This window comes from Lissotriton vulgaris, chromosome 4_1 (genome assembly GCF_964263255.1).
Source record: "Lissotriton vulgaris chromosome 4_1, aLisVul1.2, whole genome shotgun sequence".
Taxonomy (NCBI): domain Eukaryota; kingdom Metazoa; phylum Chordata; class Amphibia; order Caudata; family Salamandridae; genus Lissotriton; species Lissotriton vulgaris.
Genome location: NC_141691.1, coordinates 341906764 through 341924024, shown reverse-complemented (window position 1 = coordinate 341924024; position 17261 = coordinate 341906764). Strand labels below are relative to the sequence as shown.

The window sequence follows — 17261 nt, the reverse complement described above, 5'->3', positions numbered from 1 at the left end:
CACTTTGTGCGATGTTATTTGTAGTTTATTTAAACTCTTACAGACTTTCCACTATGTTAATTTTGTTTTGTTTTTGTTGCTTCCCCTGTTGTCACTCCTCGCCACAGCTCCCAGCTGCTCCTCCTGGGTATAAATATTTTTTTTAGTTTATCAGCATTTCTGCCATTGTTTTGGTGACTACAACAAGAGTCATGTATTTACATTCTATTTTTTTATTGGCACAGTTTGCAGACTCGAACCCTGTTCCCGAGTTTCAAAATTGGCTGCTATAGAGGTTACACCACAGTCTCTCTCCTGCTGGTTTAATTTAACTTGTTTTTTATTATTTACATCAAGCACTTTGTGCGTTTCTTTTTCCTTGCTCTCACCCCACTCCTTCATGTCGATCTGCGAATGTTGCTGGCTAGCTCTTTATTAGCATAATTCCTCTCACCGCTTTTAAACCCCCCAGCTTTCTCTCACTCCACCACACTCCTTCATTTCACTACCCCGGCCTCATGTCGGTTTGTCTACCCCCCCCCCCCCCCCCCCCCCCCCCACGCCCGCATCACCCAATCAGTCATGGCCGTTGACAGGAGGTGGACAGCAGGCACTGAAAATGCAGCTGTGTACCAAAGCATGAAGCTAGACAGCTAGCTTGACCTGTGAGGAACGAAGGGCGTAATACAAACACCATTTTGCATCGTGTGTAGGCGACATGCCAATCTCTCCAAACTTGTTACTCCTTCATGCGTTGCCCTGATAACGCCGTTCAAATACTGCCGAATTAAATGGATTTTATATTACCCTAAGGTTACAGTTCATTAAATATGATTCATTGACATAAATTAAGCAAGCATTTGCAATGCGAAAGGTCTCACATTAATTAAAGTTTGAGCTGTTGGCGTTGTAAATAATAATGCAGTGCCAATAACTCGAACGTTCTGTATTGCGAGACCTATTGCATTGCAAATGCTTGCTTTTTTTTTTTTTTGCTGCTGGGAGTCCGTAATTTAGAGTTTCATATAATGTCACGTCATAATCTTGTGTTAAAATGTAAGTTTTTCAGCAAGATGATAATACACTGGGTTCATGGTATTAGTGCAGCGTCATCATAATCTGGTTTTCGAAACTCTTATTTACTCCATTTAGTTTTCTAGAGGTTATTTATGGAGCTGATGTTTGTAAAATATAACACAGTAAAACTCCTGAAATAAAATCGTTTTTCTGTAGTAGTTTTCTGAAATGATTTGAAACGCTTTCTTCCATGTTTCCCTTGTGTCCAAAATCTGTTTTTCGATTTCCTGTTAAGCAAGCAGATACAATTTTTCAAAATGATTTCATCTATTTTCTTTTCTCATCAGGGCAAAGTTGACCTAATATGATAAATGATCTCATCTTTGGAAGCAGCCCTCTAAATCCTCAAAGAATCGTTTAACAGTGAGACATTTATTGACTCTTGCAGACTCTATAATTAATCCCGTTTTGAAAGCGTTCCTGGTTCTCTATAATAATGTTCAGGATGCTAAAAAAAAAAACCTTTACTACAGTAGGAAACCGCGTCCCCTCTTTTAGCACAAGGTGTATTCAGCTGTGACTTGTTCAGTGAACAAGGTGTTTCAGAAAGAATCGGCACAATTGCTGTCTCAGTAGTGTTTTAAAGACTGAATCAGCAGCTCAAAGCGTGACCTACCCAATGTTGCTTGAAGGGCATTTTTTAGTTTATGTCCATCTACACAATATAGTGCCATAGTATTTCTTCTCACCCCACCAGACTCACACCAATGCGAACTGGTCATACCACCATCCTCCAGTTAGGACTAGGCTAAAAAACTCCCCTGAGCTAGATAAATATTATTCGGAACACGTTTAATTGTTTTGATTAAAACAGAATATTCTTTCTTCATCATGTTCCTTTCCACTTTGATATGTATAATTGTTAAGCTGCCTCGACTCATGGTCATCAAAAAAGGAAATTTCTCTTGTCCTGCCAAATGAATTTGTCTGTCATGTTGTGGACGTAAGAGCAATTCTCGAGCAGGAATCGCTGTTTTGAAAACAGAGAAATCTGTCGGTAGGCATGCGGTTGAAATCCTAACTTTCCACTTGGTCCATTTACTTGGCAGACGCAAACAAGCATCCACCCAACACCTGTGTCTTCATGCACTGCGCCTTCCAACTACAATGAACTTTTCACTGTTACAGACACCCAGACATCTCCAGCATATCTTCCGCTAACAGTTAAATGAAGCAGCACTGTACCTTAAAGTCCCTTAACATCTAGCTGCTAACACCTACTCTTTCTTATGTATTTTTTTCATGGAAAAAAGGAGCATCACAGAAACGCACCCTAACACAAAGGGACACAGTACTACTCACAGTATTTGATAAAATAGGGTAAATGGCTGAAATGCTGAACTCAATGCAACAGTATAGGTGTTCGCCCTAGTGTGTCCATGTAGTGTTCTCGCTGGAGGGAGGGTTACCTCTGCACCAGGTGTCTGATCTCTACAAGAGGCGGAGTGGGATAGCTAGAGGGCCGATCAAAGTGAACCACTTTGAACAACAATCAAAATGTGTCCTTCTATCTCATGAACTCGTGTAACCACAGATTCCTCACCTATTTAAAATACATTCAGGTGCTAGACTGGATCCCAAACATTTCTACGGAGTTGCTCTGATAGGAGTCCTTTGGCTCTCTATAAACCTTGTCCCATTCTGGGAAGTGACATCCGTTTCTTTCATAACTCTTCGATGCAGATCTGTAGTTCTGCTCCCAGATCTATAGCTCTGCTCCCAGCTTTTCTGTTTACAAACTCCAAAAATACCTGTAAAAAACTTATTTTCAAGGTAGTGTGCTAGGGTAAAATGCTTCCCCCAAGTACCACAGGCTTCACACCATGCTGTGTCTGCAGAAAGCAGATGTTCAACATGGATTCATACAGTCTGCATGTAGTGTTTAAGGTATCTGTGCTTTCCGTCATTACTGAAGCACCCTTCAACATTACCTCACCTTGTGGTTCTGGAAAACCGGAACATTTAATTTGGCATTCTTATGTGATTTTGTAGCCTTTCCATCTTCGTTTCAAGCTTCACAGTAGAGTGCAGTTTCCAGAATCCCTTGTTCTGTTTTTCACAATCAAGATCGCTTCAACTGCAGAAATCTCATTTAGACTTGCATCCTTTTCTGCAGAGGCACACTCAACCGTCTGCAGTTTATTATGGAGCACTAAATTTTTTCCTCCTTTCTAGTGACCTAAACCTAAATTTTGTATGTGGCGATCAATGGGCGGGCACAACACCTACATGCTGCTTCTAATACTATACTTGCACCCCCCATGTTCTCTCCACAATTACTGTGCTGCCATTGACTCAGGCTTTCTGATAGAGGCTTCTAGTGTTCCGTATCATTCCAACTCTCCTGATAAAGCAAGTGGGCAGCGCCAACTATCTCATTCCTGAAGTTGTTCGACTTCTAAGTCAATTCTGCAGTTTCCGGGGCCTTCAGCCACCCTGCTCCAGATCTAAAATTTTACTCAGCTATGCTTTGGCCCTTCTGTTCTTTACCAACTCTCTCTGGTGCACATTCGGGCCTTTTTTTGGCTTAAGATGTAATGTGCTTGCTGGTATATTACGTTTTGTTCTACCCTTGTGAAACTAGCGTCTTGTTCTCTATTCCTCTGTCTCTTCCATTGGTGGCCTATACTGCTCCTTTTCACTGCTAGACCCTCCTCTTGAGTGATTGTCTTTGTCGAATTGTAGGCACCAACCCAAATGCCAATACACGCAAGGACCCACATTGTATAGTGGGCAATAACTTTTTTTCGATGCTCCTTAATGTATCCCATTTAACATAGACCTGTTCATGTTCTCAAGACTCGCATACAAACACAATGTATTATTAGAACAGCCTTATTAGAAGCCCAAGAAATAATTTACCGGGTTCCTCACTAACTTTTCCAGTGAAATGCACCTTACTTTAATAGGTTTACAGAGTCGAATATGTGACTGGATGCAGGGTTTTTCCCTTGTCTTGGTAATAAAAGCTGCCATCTGGTTATTGAGGACATTTGTGTCAGGCGAGCATCCAATTGAAATATATAGTATCTATACATTTTGATATTATAATCTAAAATATTGCAGGGAAATAGTTTGTTCGATGCATGCGAGCTGTATATCACATGCTTTGCAAATCCCGAAATCTAGTGTTGGGTCCGGATGTTTGAACTTTGTTTTTTTAGAAGAAGTCTTTTCCAGTCACAAGGTGGGTGACGACTCCTTTCGGTGATAGTGAGCATGGGCATCAGCTCCATTGTTAGATTGTTTTTTCCGCCATCTGGTTCGAATGTGAATTGCTGCGCTCAGCACCATTTCTCGGGTTCCCTTCGATGCACAATCCACTACCCTCGACGGTATTGTTTCTCGATCTTGTTTCCTATTCTCTGTGTATCGTTTCGAACCAAGATTCTTCGATCAGAAAACTCATGGAGGGCCGTTGTGCCTACCTGCACCGGGCTTGCTAGCAGTCGATGGAACGGGCTCCATTCAAGCTCTGTCCCGGGTGTCGCGCCAAGTTTCCGCACCCCGACCAGAACCAAGTGTGCGACCTCTGTTTATTCCCAGAATACGACGAGAAAGACCGCGACATGTGCCGATCGTTCCAATCAAAGAAGACGCTCCATGACTGTGGGACTCGACATCACGAGATACAACACCAAGGCAGCTCCGTACCAGATATCTTCAGCAAAGATTCCGACTGAGAAGAAACACAAGCTTAAGCAGCTGTAGAAGAAGAACACATCTCCGAGGCCGAGGTCGACTCCAACATGGAAGAAGCGGAGCAAGTCACTCCAAGTCAGCATATCGAGAGTACAGAAGCCCCCTTGCCCCAACAGCACAAGACCAAAAAGGCTCTGGTCCTTCCTCTGCCTGTGGGCCAAGGTCGACACCAAGAAAAAGTTTTGAGCACCCCGTCCCCCTGGCCCGGCACCGAAACACAAAGAGAAGCCTTCCAGTTTGGGATCGAGTCGGTCCCATGCCGGCGGCGAACCGAAATCCGCGGCGCCAAAATCCAAGCATGTCCTGGTCTAAATCTTTGGTACCGAAGATTTCGGAGCCAAAGCTTTTGACACTAAGTGAAGATAAAAAGACTCCGCCAAAAGAGCCTATGTCCGATGTTACACCTTCGGATCCGAAACAGAAAGAACTGGTTATTAACCAAGATACTGGACATATTCATTCAAAACTGCCTGAAAAAAAGGAAACTGGGCCATATGATGAGCACCACATGCCCCTGAAGAAATGGAATGTGGGTAATAACCCTTCACTACCTTATGTTTCAACTCCTTCACCTACTAATCCTCAATTACTTATCACACCCACAAATTTACCACTTTCACCTGACCCACAGGGTGAAGGGGATGGGGATGAGAATAGGTCACAATATGTTGACCCATGGGAGGATTATGACACTATATTATATCAAGTAGGGAGTTAGAGGGAAGGACCAGGTTCACCCTCCTAATATTAACAGTAGACAAAAAACTATTGTGTAAAACAAAAGTCAAGAACATGGTTGTTAATACTCGCAACGCTCGTTGGGGTTGGAGTTGGAATAACTGTGATATGTACAATAGAAAGAAAAATGATATTTCTTTCTTGAGTCCCCTCACTCACCAGGGTTTCCCCACGGTGACATGTTTTTTCATTATGTTCATCCCAGTCCTCTACGGGCTGAGGCGTGCTGCGACTTGCGAACTACGTAGGGGCACTTTATAGTGATAAACTATGTGTGGTGCATGTGGTGTTGTGAAAGCGGAGTGGTAAGTGTCAATGTGGGTTAAAAATACCTGCCTAGTGAGCTATGAATAATTTATTCTGGCTCCTGGGTGGTATATTAAAAGTGGGGTAGCGAACTAGGGATCCTATTGTCAATGGGTAAGGTATGCCTATTCACTTATGCCAACATGTTTCGAGATACCCCTATCTCTTCATCAGGGCTACACAGGGGCAGGCCTGTGTACACCACCCCTAAACTGTGCTTTAATTAAGGAAAAAAGTGACAATAATGAAATTAATGCTGCAGGAATAAAGCATGCATTGGTACATACGTTCTAATGGTCATTACGATGAGTTAGAAAAACGTATGCAATTTCTGCCTGATGAGCATAAATCTTAGGCAAATGGTCTTATCCAGGAGGGCAATCTTATCACCAATACCTCCATCAAGTGCGCCCTAGACACAGCAGCGTGCGTAGTAAACACCAGCGTACTGCTACGCAGACATGCATGGTTGAGAATTTTAGGGTTCAAACCTCGGGTAGAGGCCTCCATTCTTTCGTCCAGCAGTTGACACCTCACTGGAAAAGGTGAAGAAAGACACTGAGGTTGCAAAGCCCATGGGGTCTTTGCAGTTATCTGCGAATACTGGTTCTTTTCGGGGCTACTTTTACAGGGGTGGCTCCAAAATTATTTCCACAGAAAATCCCTCCTCCTCTTACAAGGGCAACAACCAATCAGTCAAAGGATTGTTTAGAACTGAACTGGCTCCAGCCTGGTTTCCCCGAGCCCAGTTAGAGTTCAGTCTAGTCAGGAAATGTGTGAGGATATTGCCAAATTCTGCCTGAATAAAGTGGAGAGCATTATCTCGGTCTTAAGCGGATCAAATAATGCTGGGCTGAACATGGGGAGGGAGGTATCTAAGCCCATGAGGGTTTCCCCCATGCCTTGTACAAATTTGCGCCACTGCCCGTAAACGATATCCTTGACCTCCTAATGGGAGCCATATCAGGCTCACCTTTTGATCCATGCCCGGTGACGGTTGCAAAACTGGCCCCGGGTCCGATCGCTCTTCCTCTCATCCATTTTTAATGGTATGTTTGAAACAGGACAGTTCCCTAAACTTTGAAAGGCCGTCTCAATATTGCCCCTTCTGAAAAAGCCAAGCCTGGACACTAAGGATCCCAACAACTTCCGCCCAATCTCTCTTCTTCCTCTCCTTGCAAAAATGGTTGAAAAAATCATGAATCGTCAATTCAGTACTTTTCTGGGAGAAGTATAAGCACTGGATCTCTCCCAATATGGCTTTAGAGAGGGACACAGGAAGGAGTCTGCGTCCATTAATGCCACGGAGGAGATCAGGGAAGCTGTGAATCGAGGAGGCAAGACAACCCTGATCTTATTGGATCTGTACACAGCCTTTGGTATAGTCCATCATGATATTTAAAGGACTGTCTCATGGCATGTGGGGTCCAGGGTAAAGCTTGGGATCTTCCTAAATCTTTCCTATCAGACAGAAGACAGATTGTATCTCTAGGTAAAAATTTCAGTCCAAACCCTTTGCACTGCCATGCGGTGTACCGCAGGGGTCCTCACTGAGCCCCACACTCTTTAACGTCTATGTCTTATCATGGGCCCCTGTTATCAGTGCATTCTGGTTTGGTCTTTCTTCCTATGCTGATGATAGACACATTGTGGCGTCTCTGTTACCTGGCCATGAGATAGGAATAGATAAACGTTTTCAAGTCTGTATGGAATCGGTTGGGAGATGGATGGCAGACAATTGCTTAAAACTTAATTCAGGTAAAACTAAAGTAATGCTCTGTGGGAACGATCTTAACTTTCCTACAGTGTCCTGCCTTCATGAGTTCACTCCCTACACCCTCAAAAAAGGTGAACAATTTGGGAATAATACTGGATGAGAAACTCTCCTTAGGGGCCCAAGTAAATGCAGTAACTTCAACAGTGCATGTCCTTAGAACTGTCAAGAAGGTATTGTGGCTTTTACCTTCGGGGAGTCTGTAAACCGTAGTTACAGCACTGGTCATGCCGAGGCTGGATTTCTGTATCAGCCTCTATCTATATATGCATCAAAGACTTCTGTATAAACTTCAGCTGCTACAAAATGCCGCGGCCAGATTACTTAGGGGCAAATCTAAGTTCTCAACAATTTCCAAAGAGATTAAAAAAGCTGCACTGGGTCCAGGTGAGGTACTGGGTGCATTTTAAATCTCTTTGCATCGTCTTTAAAGCACTTCACGGCTTAGGACCAGATCATTTAAGATGCCAGTTTTAATGGTATATACCTACAAGATCTCTTAGAGCTCTGGGAGCCACACTGGTCGTAGTTCTACCAACAAAAAAAGCTCAGTGGGGTGGCAGAAGTTTCTCTTCATGCGCAGCAAAAGCTTGGAACGACTTGCCATTCCATTTGAGAAATGCCACCAATCTTCTAGCTTTCTGGAAATTTTTAAAGACCTGGCTTTTTGATAAATAAACCCTCTTTTTTTCTAGCTCTCCATAAAGGAGAAGTAACTAGTGCCAGGACACCTCCGGGTAACCCTGCCCTCGAAAAATTCCTATAACATAACATAACAATCACCCTCATCAAGAGGCTATTACAAAGCAGGTAGTAGAGGAAACAATAGTAAGGGAAGAGGCAGAGTCAACTCCGCTCGCACTTCCCCCGCAGACAACAAGCAGTGACTTCCTTCTGCTACCCCTGATCATTCCACTTCTGATGGGGGGACGTCTCTCCAAATTCCTCCATGTCTGGAACACAATCACCTCAGACAAATGGATTTGACAAATTATCCAATATGGTTACTGCCTGAAACTTATAGGCACTCCCCCAAACATCTCTCCAAGATTACGCGCAATGTCACAGGAACATCCTGCCCTTCTACAGCAAGAACAAGTTCTCTCTCTGTTAGAGAAAGGAGCTATAGAACCAGTCCCATTAAAATATCAAGGGGCTGGGGTATACTCCCTGTACTTCTTGATTCCCCAAGAGGACGGCCCTCTCAGGCCTATACTAGACCTCAGAGAACTAAATCTATATATTCAGTCAGACCACTTTCACATGGTCACACTCCAGCAAGTGCTACCGCTCTTTCAACAAGGCAACTTTCTGTCCACTCTGGACTTAAAGGCCGCCGATTTCCATATCCCAATACACCCTGCTCACCGCAAAATACCTCAGGTTCATAGTTGCATGCCAGCACTAACAGTTCAAGGTGCCCCCATTGAGAGTAACTACCGTGACCCAGGGTTTTCACCAAGTGCCTGGCAGTAGTCGCAGCTCATCTTCGAAGACAACACATTCATGTCTTTCCCTATTTGGACGACTGGCTCATAAAAGCCAGCTCGCAAAAACGCTTTCTATGTCACGCTCAAAAAACGCTCAAAAAACAGTGCAATTGCTCCAAGTGGAGAAGTGTGGCTCAATGGTTCGAGCAGGCAGACCTTGATGCAGAGCTCTGGCCAGGGACCAGGGTTCGATTCCCGCCTCTGCGGGTCTTGGGCTCATAAATTCCTCTGACAGGATATTCTCGCCTCAGTGCCTATTCTAATCATGGGTCCCACGCTGCAACTCTGGGCAATAGCTTGCTTAGTCTCCACAACGGCCCCCACAGCGCCGGGGATGCCTGGTTTCACCATGGGGGTGCCCAGGAGTGGACACTTCACACGGAAAACCAGGAAGGGTTCCCTTGCGGTATTCGGACAAGCGCCGGGAGACCCACTGCGGGTAGCTGTGCGCTATACAAGTACAAAGACATTTACATTTAGCTCCACCATCTTTAATTCACAGTAAATCTGTCAAATCCCATCTACATCCATCCAACACACAGGTGTATCTGGGAGCCATAATAGATACGCAAAATGCTTTGGCCTACCGTAATACGGCCAGAATCCGCAACATGTAAACTTGACTGTCAGTTTCAGCCTCAACACTCATTGCCAGCTCGAGTGTTCATGCACTTACTAGGGATGATGGTGTCTTGCATTCTAATAGTCCCTTACGCAAGACTCCAGATGCGTCCCCTTCTGGAGTGCCTATCACTTCAGTGGAACCAGGCTCACGGTCTCTTTTCAGATCTGGTGTTGGTGAATGGCTGCACCCATCACTGTTTGCAGTGGTGGAATACACAAAACGTTTCAAAAGAGCGGCCCTTCATAGTCCTGGTTCCACAGATAGTGCTAACAGCAGACGCATCTCTCACTGGTTGGGGAGCTCATCTCCAGACGCATACAATTCAGGGCATGTGGAGCCTGCTGCAAAAGCAGCTTCACATAAATCATCTAGAGCTGCCAGCAATTTGTCTAGCGCTCAAAGCGTTTCAAGTATTTCTAGTAGTCAAAGCTATCCTCATCCGTACAGAAAACATGACAGCCATGTACTACATACAAAAAGAGGGGGGGGGCGCACATTCTCCAGCTGTCACAACTAGCACAGACCATATGGAGGTGGGCTATATGTCACAAAATGTATCTCCTTGCAGAACACCTTCCAGAAGTAAAAAATCAGCTTGCAGATCTTCTCAGTCGTCAAAGACAACAGATCCATGGATGGGAACTCCAGCCTCAAGTTCTCCTCCAATTCTTGCACATGTGGGGTTTTCCGGACATTGATCTGTTCGCCACAAACCTAAACGCAAAACGCCCGAGCTTCGCAACCAGGCATCCACACCCATTGTCCAAAGGCAGTGCACTATGGATAAATTGGTCAGGGATATTTGCCTTTGCTTTTCCTCCTCTCCCACTCATTCTATTAGTAGTTCGGAAGCTCACACACACACGTCCCTCACACTAATCCTAGTTGCTCCCACATGGGCCTAGCAACACTGGTTCACAATGCTGTTGGAGCTCCCTGTAGTTTCTCACCAAAAATTATTTCACCCCCAATCTTCTCACTCAGAGCCATAGAGAGATAAGACATCCAGATCCCAGTCATCTCAATCTTGCAATCTGGCACCTGAAATCTTCGAGTTTGGCTACCTTAATCTCCCGACAGACTGCATGAACCTCCACAAAGAGGCTAGACATCCTAACACAAGAGCATGCTATGCAGCAATGTGGAAGCAATTTGTAATATACTGCATTAACAATGAAATCGCGCTACACGCTCCAGTTCAAGACATCATTTGCTATTCATTACAACTGCTGTGTTCCAATTTAGTGTGCTCTTCCATATGCTGACATCTTGCTGCAATAGCTTCATACCTAGAGAACAAACAACATCTGTCTCTCTTTAGAGTGCCTTTCATGAAAGCATTTATGGAGGGACTTAAAAGAATCGTTCCTCCAAGACTTCCACCTGCTCCAGTGTGGAATCTTAACAATGTCCTTACAAGACTGATGGGTCCACCCTTTGAGCCATTGCATAGATGGGAACTGCAATTTCTCACTGAGGAGAGTAGGTGCGCTTCAGGCACTAACCATAGAAGACCCCTTTTTAAAAGTACACCAAAACAAAGGGGTTCCTACCAAAGGTCATTTCAGCCATTCATATCAACTAATTTGTTGAGTTGCCTGTGTTCTTCCCTCAACCGGATTCTGTGACAGAACGTTCTTTGCCCACTTTAGATGTGAAAATAGCACTACTTTACTGTGTAGAAAGGACTAAACCTTTCCGCAAGCCGCTTTTGTGCCACCACATAAAGGCACTCCTATATCAAAATCAGGTATTGCACGGTGAATAGTCAAATGCATTCAGACATGCTATGCAAAAGCAAAACGAACACTAACAATTCCACCTAGAGTGCACCCCACACGCAAACTAGGGGCTTCTATGGCATTCTTAGGAAATATACCCATAGATGACATCTGGAAAGCTGCAACATGGTCTACACCTCACACATTCACTATTGTGTAGATGTTATCAAGACAGCAAGCTAGTGTGGGCCAAGCAGTTTTACTTCCACTATTTCAGACGACTGCAACAGCTACAGGTTTACCACCGCTTTGGGAGATAACTGCTGTATAATCTATACAAAGCATGTGATCTACAGCTCATATTCCTCGAACGGAAAATGCTGCTTACCCAGTATGCATCTGTTCTTGGCATATAGAGCTGTAGCTTGTGAGAAATGTGCCTAATTCACAAATTCACATGGTATTTTATTTATTTAGCGATAAGGTGCTAACGCAGATATGTACCTGTGTGATTTTGTTTAGGTGTTTGTATCCCTGTGTTAGCACATTAAAGTCAGAAAGAGTGCAGTAATACAAATGAAGCAATACTGCATTGTATTCTTAATTGCCTTCTTATTGGCAACTACATTGAATGCAACCTCACTTTTATTTTAGTCCTGATTTTGTTTTTCTTTTTGGAGCGAAGGTTGGATAGTGAGGGGGGCCTTCATTATTTTCCATCTTTTGTTTTTATGACATAAAAAAGAAACACAGGGCTATTTTTAAGGCACCTTTGTCATCCTATCTTGAATTCACATAGAAACAAAAGGTAAGAATGTTGCACGTCAATTTAGTCCTGATTTTGTTTCTATGAGAAACAAAGATGGAATGGCAGTAGAGCCTTCATTTCAGTCATGAGTTTATTTCCATACCAGAGAAATAAATGGAGGACCATTATGAAGGTTTACAAAATACATAAGTCTGTCAGCACTGATGTGAAGTGCTGGGGGCTTCAGCAGGGAATAGCAAGAGATGTGGTTGGCAATGAGGGAATTAGATCGGAGGAATGAAGCCATGTAGTTAAAGGAAACAAAGAAAGGGGAAATGGGCCTTGCAGGCACTCATGAGAAGCCACATACGTCAGTCAACACACTGGAGCAGAGAAGAGGGATCTGGAGGGAGCACTGAGATGGAGTAGATGATGGAAAACGAAGAGTTGACACACCCGGGATAGAGAGAAGGAGCCCAGCTATGATGGTTGGAGTTTCATTTCTCTGAGTGGTATCGCTTGCCCTGGATTTTAATGTTGCGCTCATCCCTACCATAGTGCTAGAATATAAAAAGCTATTGTTTTCTTGTTGTAATATTAGAATACAGTACTTTGCATTTCTGCTGGGTATTGGCTTCTTCTGGTGCATAAATAATTAGAATTCCTATTTGTGATTTATATGTATTTTTACAAATCTAAAATGTGATTCTCCTTTCTTTCCAAGATTATTGACAGTATTATTGAAGAAAGTCAAAAGGAAAATGAAGTGGAAGTTGTGCCATCGTCTGCCAGCATTCAAGAAGAGCCAGTGGATCTTACATCAGATGCAAGTGCACTGACCTCTGACACAAGGCTTCGTAACAGTATTCCTGAACTGTTAGTTACAGAGACTGTGGCACATGGGGACAGTGAGGAGGCTCTGGATAATAATTCTAGAGAACAGACTGAGTCAAATTCCATTCCCTGTTTGATCTCTGGTGAGACCACTGAGAAACGGCTAGAGAAAACTTCGAACTTAGAAGAAATTGTAAATAACTCTCAGGAGCTTAATATCTACCAAACCAATGAAAAATCAGAAGAAACATCCACAGAAGAGAAAGTTACAGAAAACGAGCACATAAGTAATGTAGAGCAGATGCTATTGGACTCCACTTCTGCCAAAGAGTTTACCAACACAGAGGAAATCCCTCCAGCTAAACCTCCTAGGCAGCTTTGCGTAGAACCAGACATAGTTGCAAGCACAAAGAAAAATGTTCCAACACGCCCACCACTGCCAGTAAATGCACCGCCTCCAAGACCACCACCTCCTGCACGACCTGCACCTCCACCACGAAAAAAGAAAAACGACTTTGATTATGAAGTACACAAATCTGGCTTGGAAGGTAAGCATGCTGGGTTTTTTCTCTGTAATATTCCTTGCAAAATGTTAAGAATGTTGATGAGGTGTATGTGTCTTACGGACATAAGAAAGGCTTCTTAGTTATCACAGAAAAATCAATTGAGACTATCCCCAGTTTGAATTTTTTCAGAACATATATAAAGTTATTTTTTCATTACTAGTTAGATGATTCCATTTAAAATGTAAAAATACAGAGCAGTAGTAGTAGCTAACAAGATCGAAGTTGTTACTGTAAAGACATATTTGAGTGGATTATAACAATTAGATTTAGTAACAAGTGCAAAGCATAGGGCAATGTGATATCGGACACCTTACTATCAATGGTGTCAACAAGGGCGATGGGCCAGGAAGGCCACCGCTGACAACATACATGCAAGAGATATTGCAGCACTCTGTATTTAATCCACTAATTTGATTTAGTCCAATGAGTCAGAATCACGATAAGTTAAATCCAAGTTCTGTTTATTATATGTGACTTAAGATCTGCATCAAAAGCCGCAGCCAACACGTGTTTCATCACCCGCGTGACTCCTATATGGCTGCAAAATTGTACAATGCAATAAAAGGCAGTCAAAACCTTCGTATTCTTGTATGCAAAATCTAAGTCAGTGGGCAGGGATTGACACACTATGTAGATGTGAAAAATGAAGAAAAGAGTAAAAAAGTCCTTGAAGAATACCCGTAGACCAGGCACCCTGGGACGCGATTGTGTAAGAATGAGAAAGTAATGAAGATTGGAAAGAAAGAGGATTTAGTCCAGCGCTCCTGTGCAGCGAGACCAATCAAGCAAAACCCGTTTATGCCTGTAAGACGCTGTATATTAGTAAAGCTGTCGGTGTGTAAGACACCCATCACCCAAAATGAACACACAGTCAAGTTTAAGGGAGAGCACAAACGTCTTATTGAAGTTGCTATTTGAAAGTCTATTTGAGGCAGTTCCCCATGCTCGTCTCCAAAGTTGCAGTATTGCTTGGGAAAAGGAACAACAATTACCATTGGCCATGTTTTAATGGCTGTAGTAGATAACCTACAAAAGTCTCTCTGTACGGGAGGACACCAACCTGTTTGGTTAGTGGTGTTTCCTGTATGAGCAACTGGCCTGGCAGTCTAACTTCGTATTGTTTTGGCTGGTGCATTTCTGGTTTGGTTTGTTTGGTCTACGGAAGAAAACAGGTGGACCTATTCATTGCATGAGTACAAGTACAACAAGTGTCCATGCTATATAAAGGCCCCGTGACATTGATACCCAGAATTTTCCTCCGAGATCAATATACTGATTTTTAAGGAACAAGTTGGATGTGTTCCAAGTGTCTTCGTGGTCCTATGGAAGTAATGGCTGAAAGCATCCATTGATATGCTTGGCTGTATTTTTAGGTCTCGTGGCGTAACAGCGCGTTAGCGCTGTGTCCGCCAGGAGATCTTTAGTTACTGGGTGTGCTTCCCAGGAGACAGCACCTGGCCGCGCGCATTGCCTCTTCAAGGAGGCGATTTCAGCGGGCCACGGCTCAGCTGCTGTCTCCTGGGAAGCACCAACACCACCCACGCATGCGCAGAAACAGAGACACATAGACACACACACACGAGCGCCCATGCATGCACGCACCCACACATAAAGAGAACCCACCCCCGCCGTCGCATACACACTCTCGCGCGCGCAGACACACACACACAAGTGCACCGAGCGCCCGCCCACTTACCACCACTCCGGACTTCAGCCGCCACCGCGGGGCTCTCTCTAGGGCATGGGAGCCACGCGTCACCAGCACTGCTTCTCTCCGTGGGCGCAGCTTCTCTCCGTGGGCACGTGCGCGGGCTGCCGAAGTCGGACGTCCCGCCCCACGGAAAGTTTCGGTTTGTTTTTAGCTGAAGTGTGACACACTGCACCGAACTGCAAGGAGAAAAGTATTTATTTAAGGGAAATAAGTAACTGGGGTCCCGCCATTGCTATGAAGGAGGGGAGCAACCGAGGATCACAAGTTCCACCACTGAATGTTAACAGCGTGGGGTGGGTGACCTAGGTTCATGACCTCATTTCCTTATGTTCGGCATGGTGTTGGCTGCCAACGTTTGTTTTGTTACAGAGCGGGAGATCCTCAGAGCTAGCTCTCGCTCCAGTTAAGAGTGGGCGCGCATGAGTCAGTCTCCAATTTAGTGTCTGAGCTGCTGATGTGCATGCTCACGGCGATGGCGTCTCCGCCACGCGCCACAGCCAAGACAGAAACTGAAACTTAGAGAACTAGAGATCGAAAACCGGGTAAAATGCTTTGAAAGTTAATTTGACCATGTATAATCATGTAACTTGTGCTCATGTCTGCTGGATTCAATGTGTCTGTTCAAGCACACTGTGCTCGCTATCCGAGGCGCCCGGGGCAGCGGCTGCAGAATCCCTCACTGTATCAGATGTCGAATCTAAGACCATCGCACTAACCTCTCCCTGAAAGATGCTAGAAATGAGGTGCAGCGTGTTACAATCAGCCCCGACACAAGATGGTGCTGTCTCCGCACGTTCCCCTGGAGGCCACTTTCAGGCCCTGCACCTCCAGTCCAGATGAGGGCGTCTGCACTGAGAGGATCCTCCGCCCTAAACTCTCCCTCATTGGTCTGCTCCTAGTCCGAGACAGTTCAACTGAGTGCGGAACGTGGACGGGTTGAGCATCACGGGGAGTGACAGGGGGATGGGGGCGGCGAGGAGTGACAGGGGGGCCGCCCGGTGTGCACCACGTGACGCACGATGCTGACCGAGACTGCCTGGCTAGTGCCTCATCTGATCCAAAGTGAGCATTAGCGCTACGTAAAAGGCACAAACACACAAATAAACAATCAATGAGTTGGTTACATTTCAAGATGCTCCGGAAATACGGATACATGGTATTGCCTGCAACCGTATATTGACACAATAGGTCTAGGATTTATGGCTTGAATTTTTTAATTTTCTGGCACAGCCAACTAATCCGTGTCTGTGCCACAGGAAAGCTGGCCGCAAGCCCTCTGATAGTACTTAACACACCTCCGTCATGCAGAGTAAGCACACACTTTATGAGAAAGGTATTAAAGAAGATTGTAGTCCTACAAATACAAAACACAGTTATGCCTCGAATATAGAGCAGCCTTGAAGCAACGCTTAGACTAAAGACTAAAAAACTGATCATGCTGTCGGCAGTAAGACTCAGACCGTTAAAATTCGCTTGTGATGCAAGGGTAAAAAGTATGAATTCTGCTGAGGCCAAACCATCTATCCTGAAGAAGTTGGTATACTAAGTATGTTATGCTCGCAGTTTTGCAATTCACGTCTTTGGTTTTTTAGGTCTCGGCTAAAAGATCTTGAAACACGCTTGTCGCCGCGAAGCAGAACTTGGTGTGCATTTTTTTCTGAATTCAGCTGTGGACGTTATCTTTTGCCCACGTTGAATAATTATTTCAATGACCTCTGAATTTTCGTGTAATCTGCCAGTGTGTGTTGTCTGAAGTGAAGTCTGTGTGTGGCTGGGAGGTAGTACGGGTGACGGGGGTCATGATGTGTGCATGGAATTTGAAGGAAGTCAGGCGAGGCAATCCAAAGCACATTTTGAACTTTATTTGTGCTTTTAATTTATGCCCGTGACTTCAGGGCCGGGCGCACTTACTTGCTTGAATTTAGTTGCAGTGATAGCCCGCCTGCGTCCAGCAAGGGCAGCTCCATTTCCTCACGTGGCAGAAGCCTGG

The 17261-nt window shown here is 44.5% G+C and overlaps 1 protein-coding gene across 2 annotated transcripts in view; it reads left to right on the top strand.

The window, feature by feature from the left end:
* Positions 1–17261, top strand: part of WDR44 (WD repeat domain 44) — a 593855-nt gene that overhangs the window by 131316 nt on the left and 445278 nt on the right. For both annotated transcript variants that reach the window (XM_086918723.1, XM_086918724.1), the window contains exon 4: positions 12885–13542. In XM_086918723.1, coding sequence (XP_086774849.1) covers positions 12885–13542 — 658 coding nt within the window. The remainder of the gene's footprint in view (positions 1–12884; positions 13543–17261) is intronic.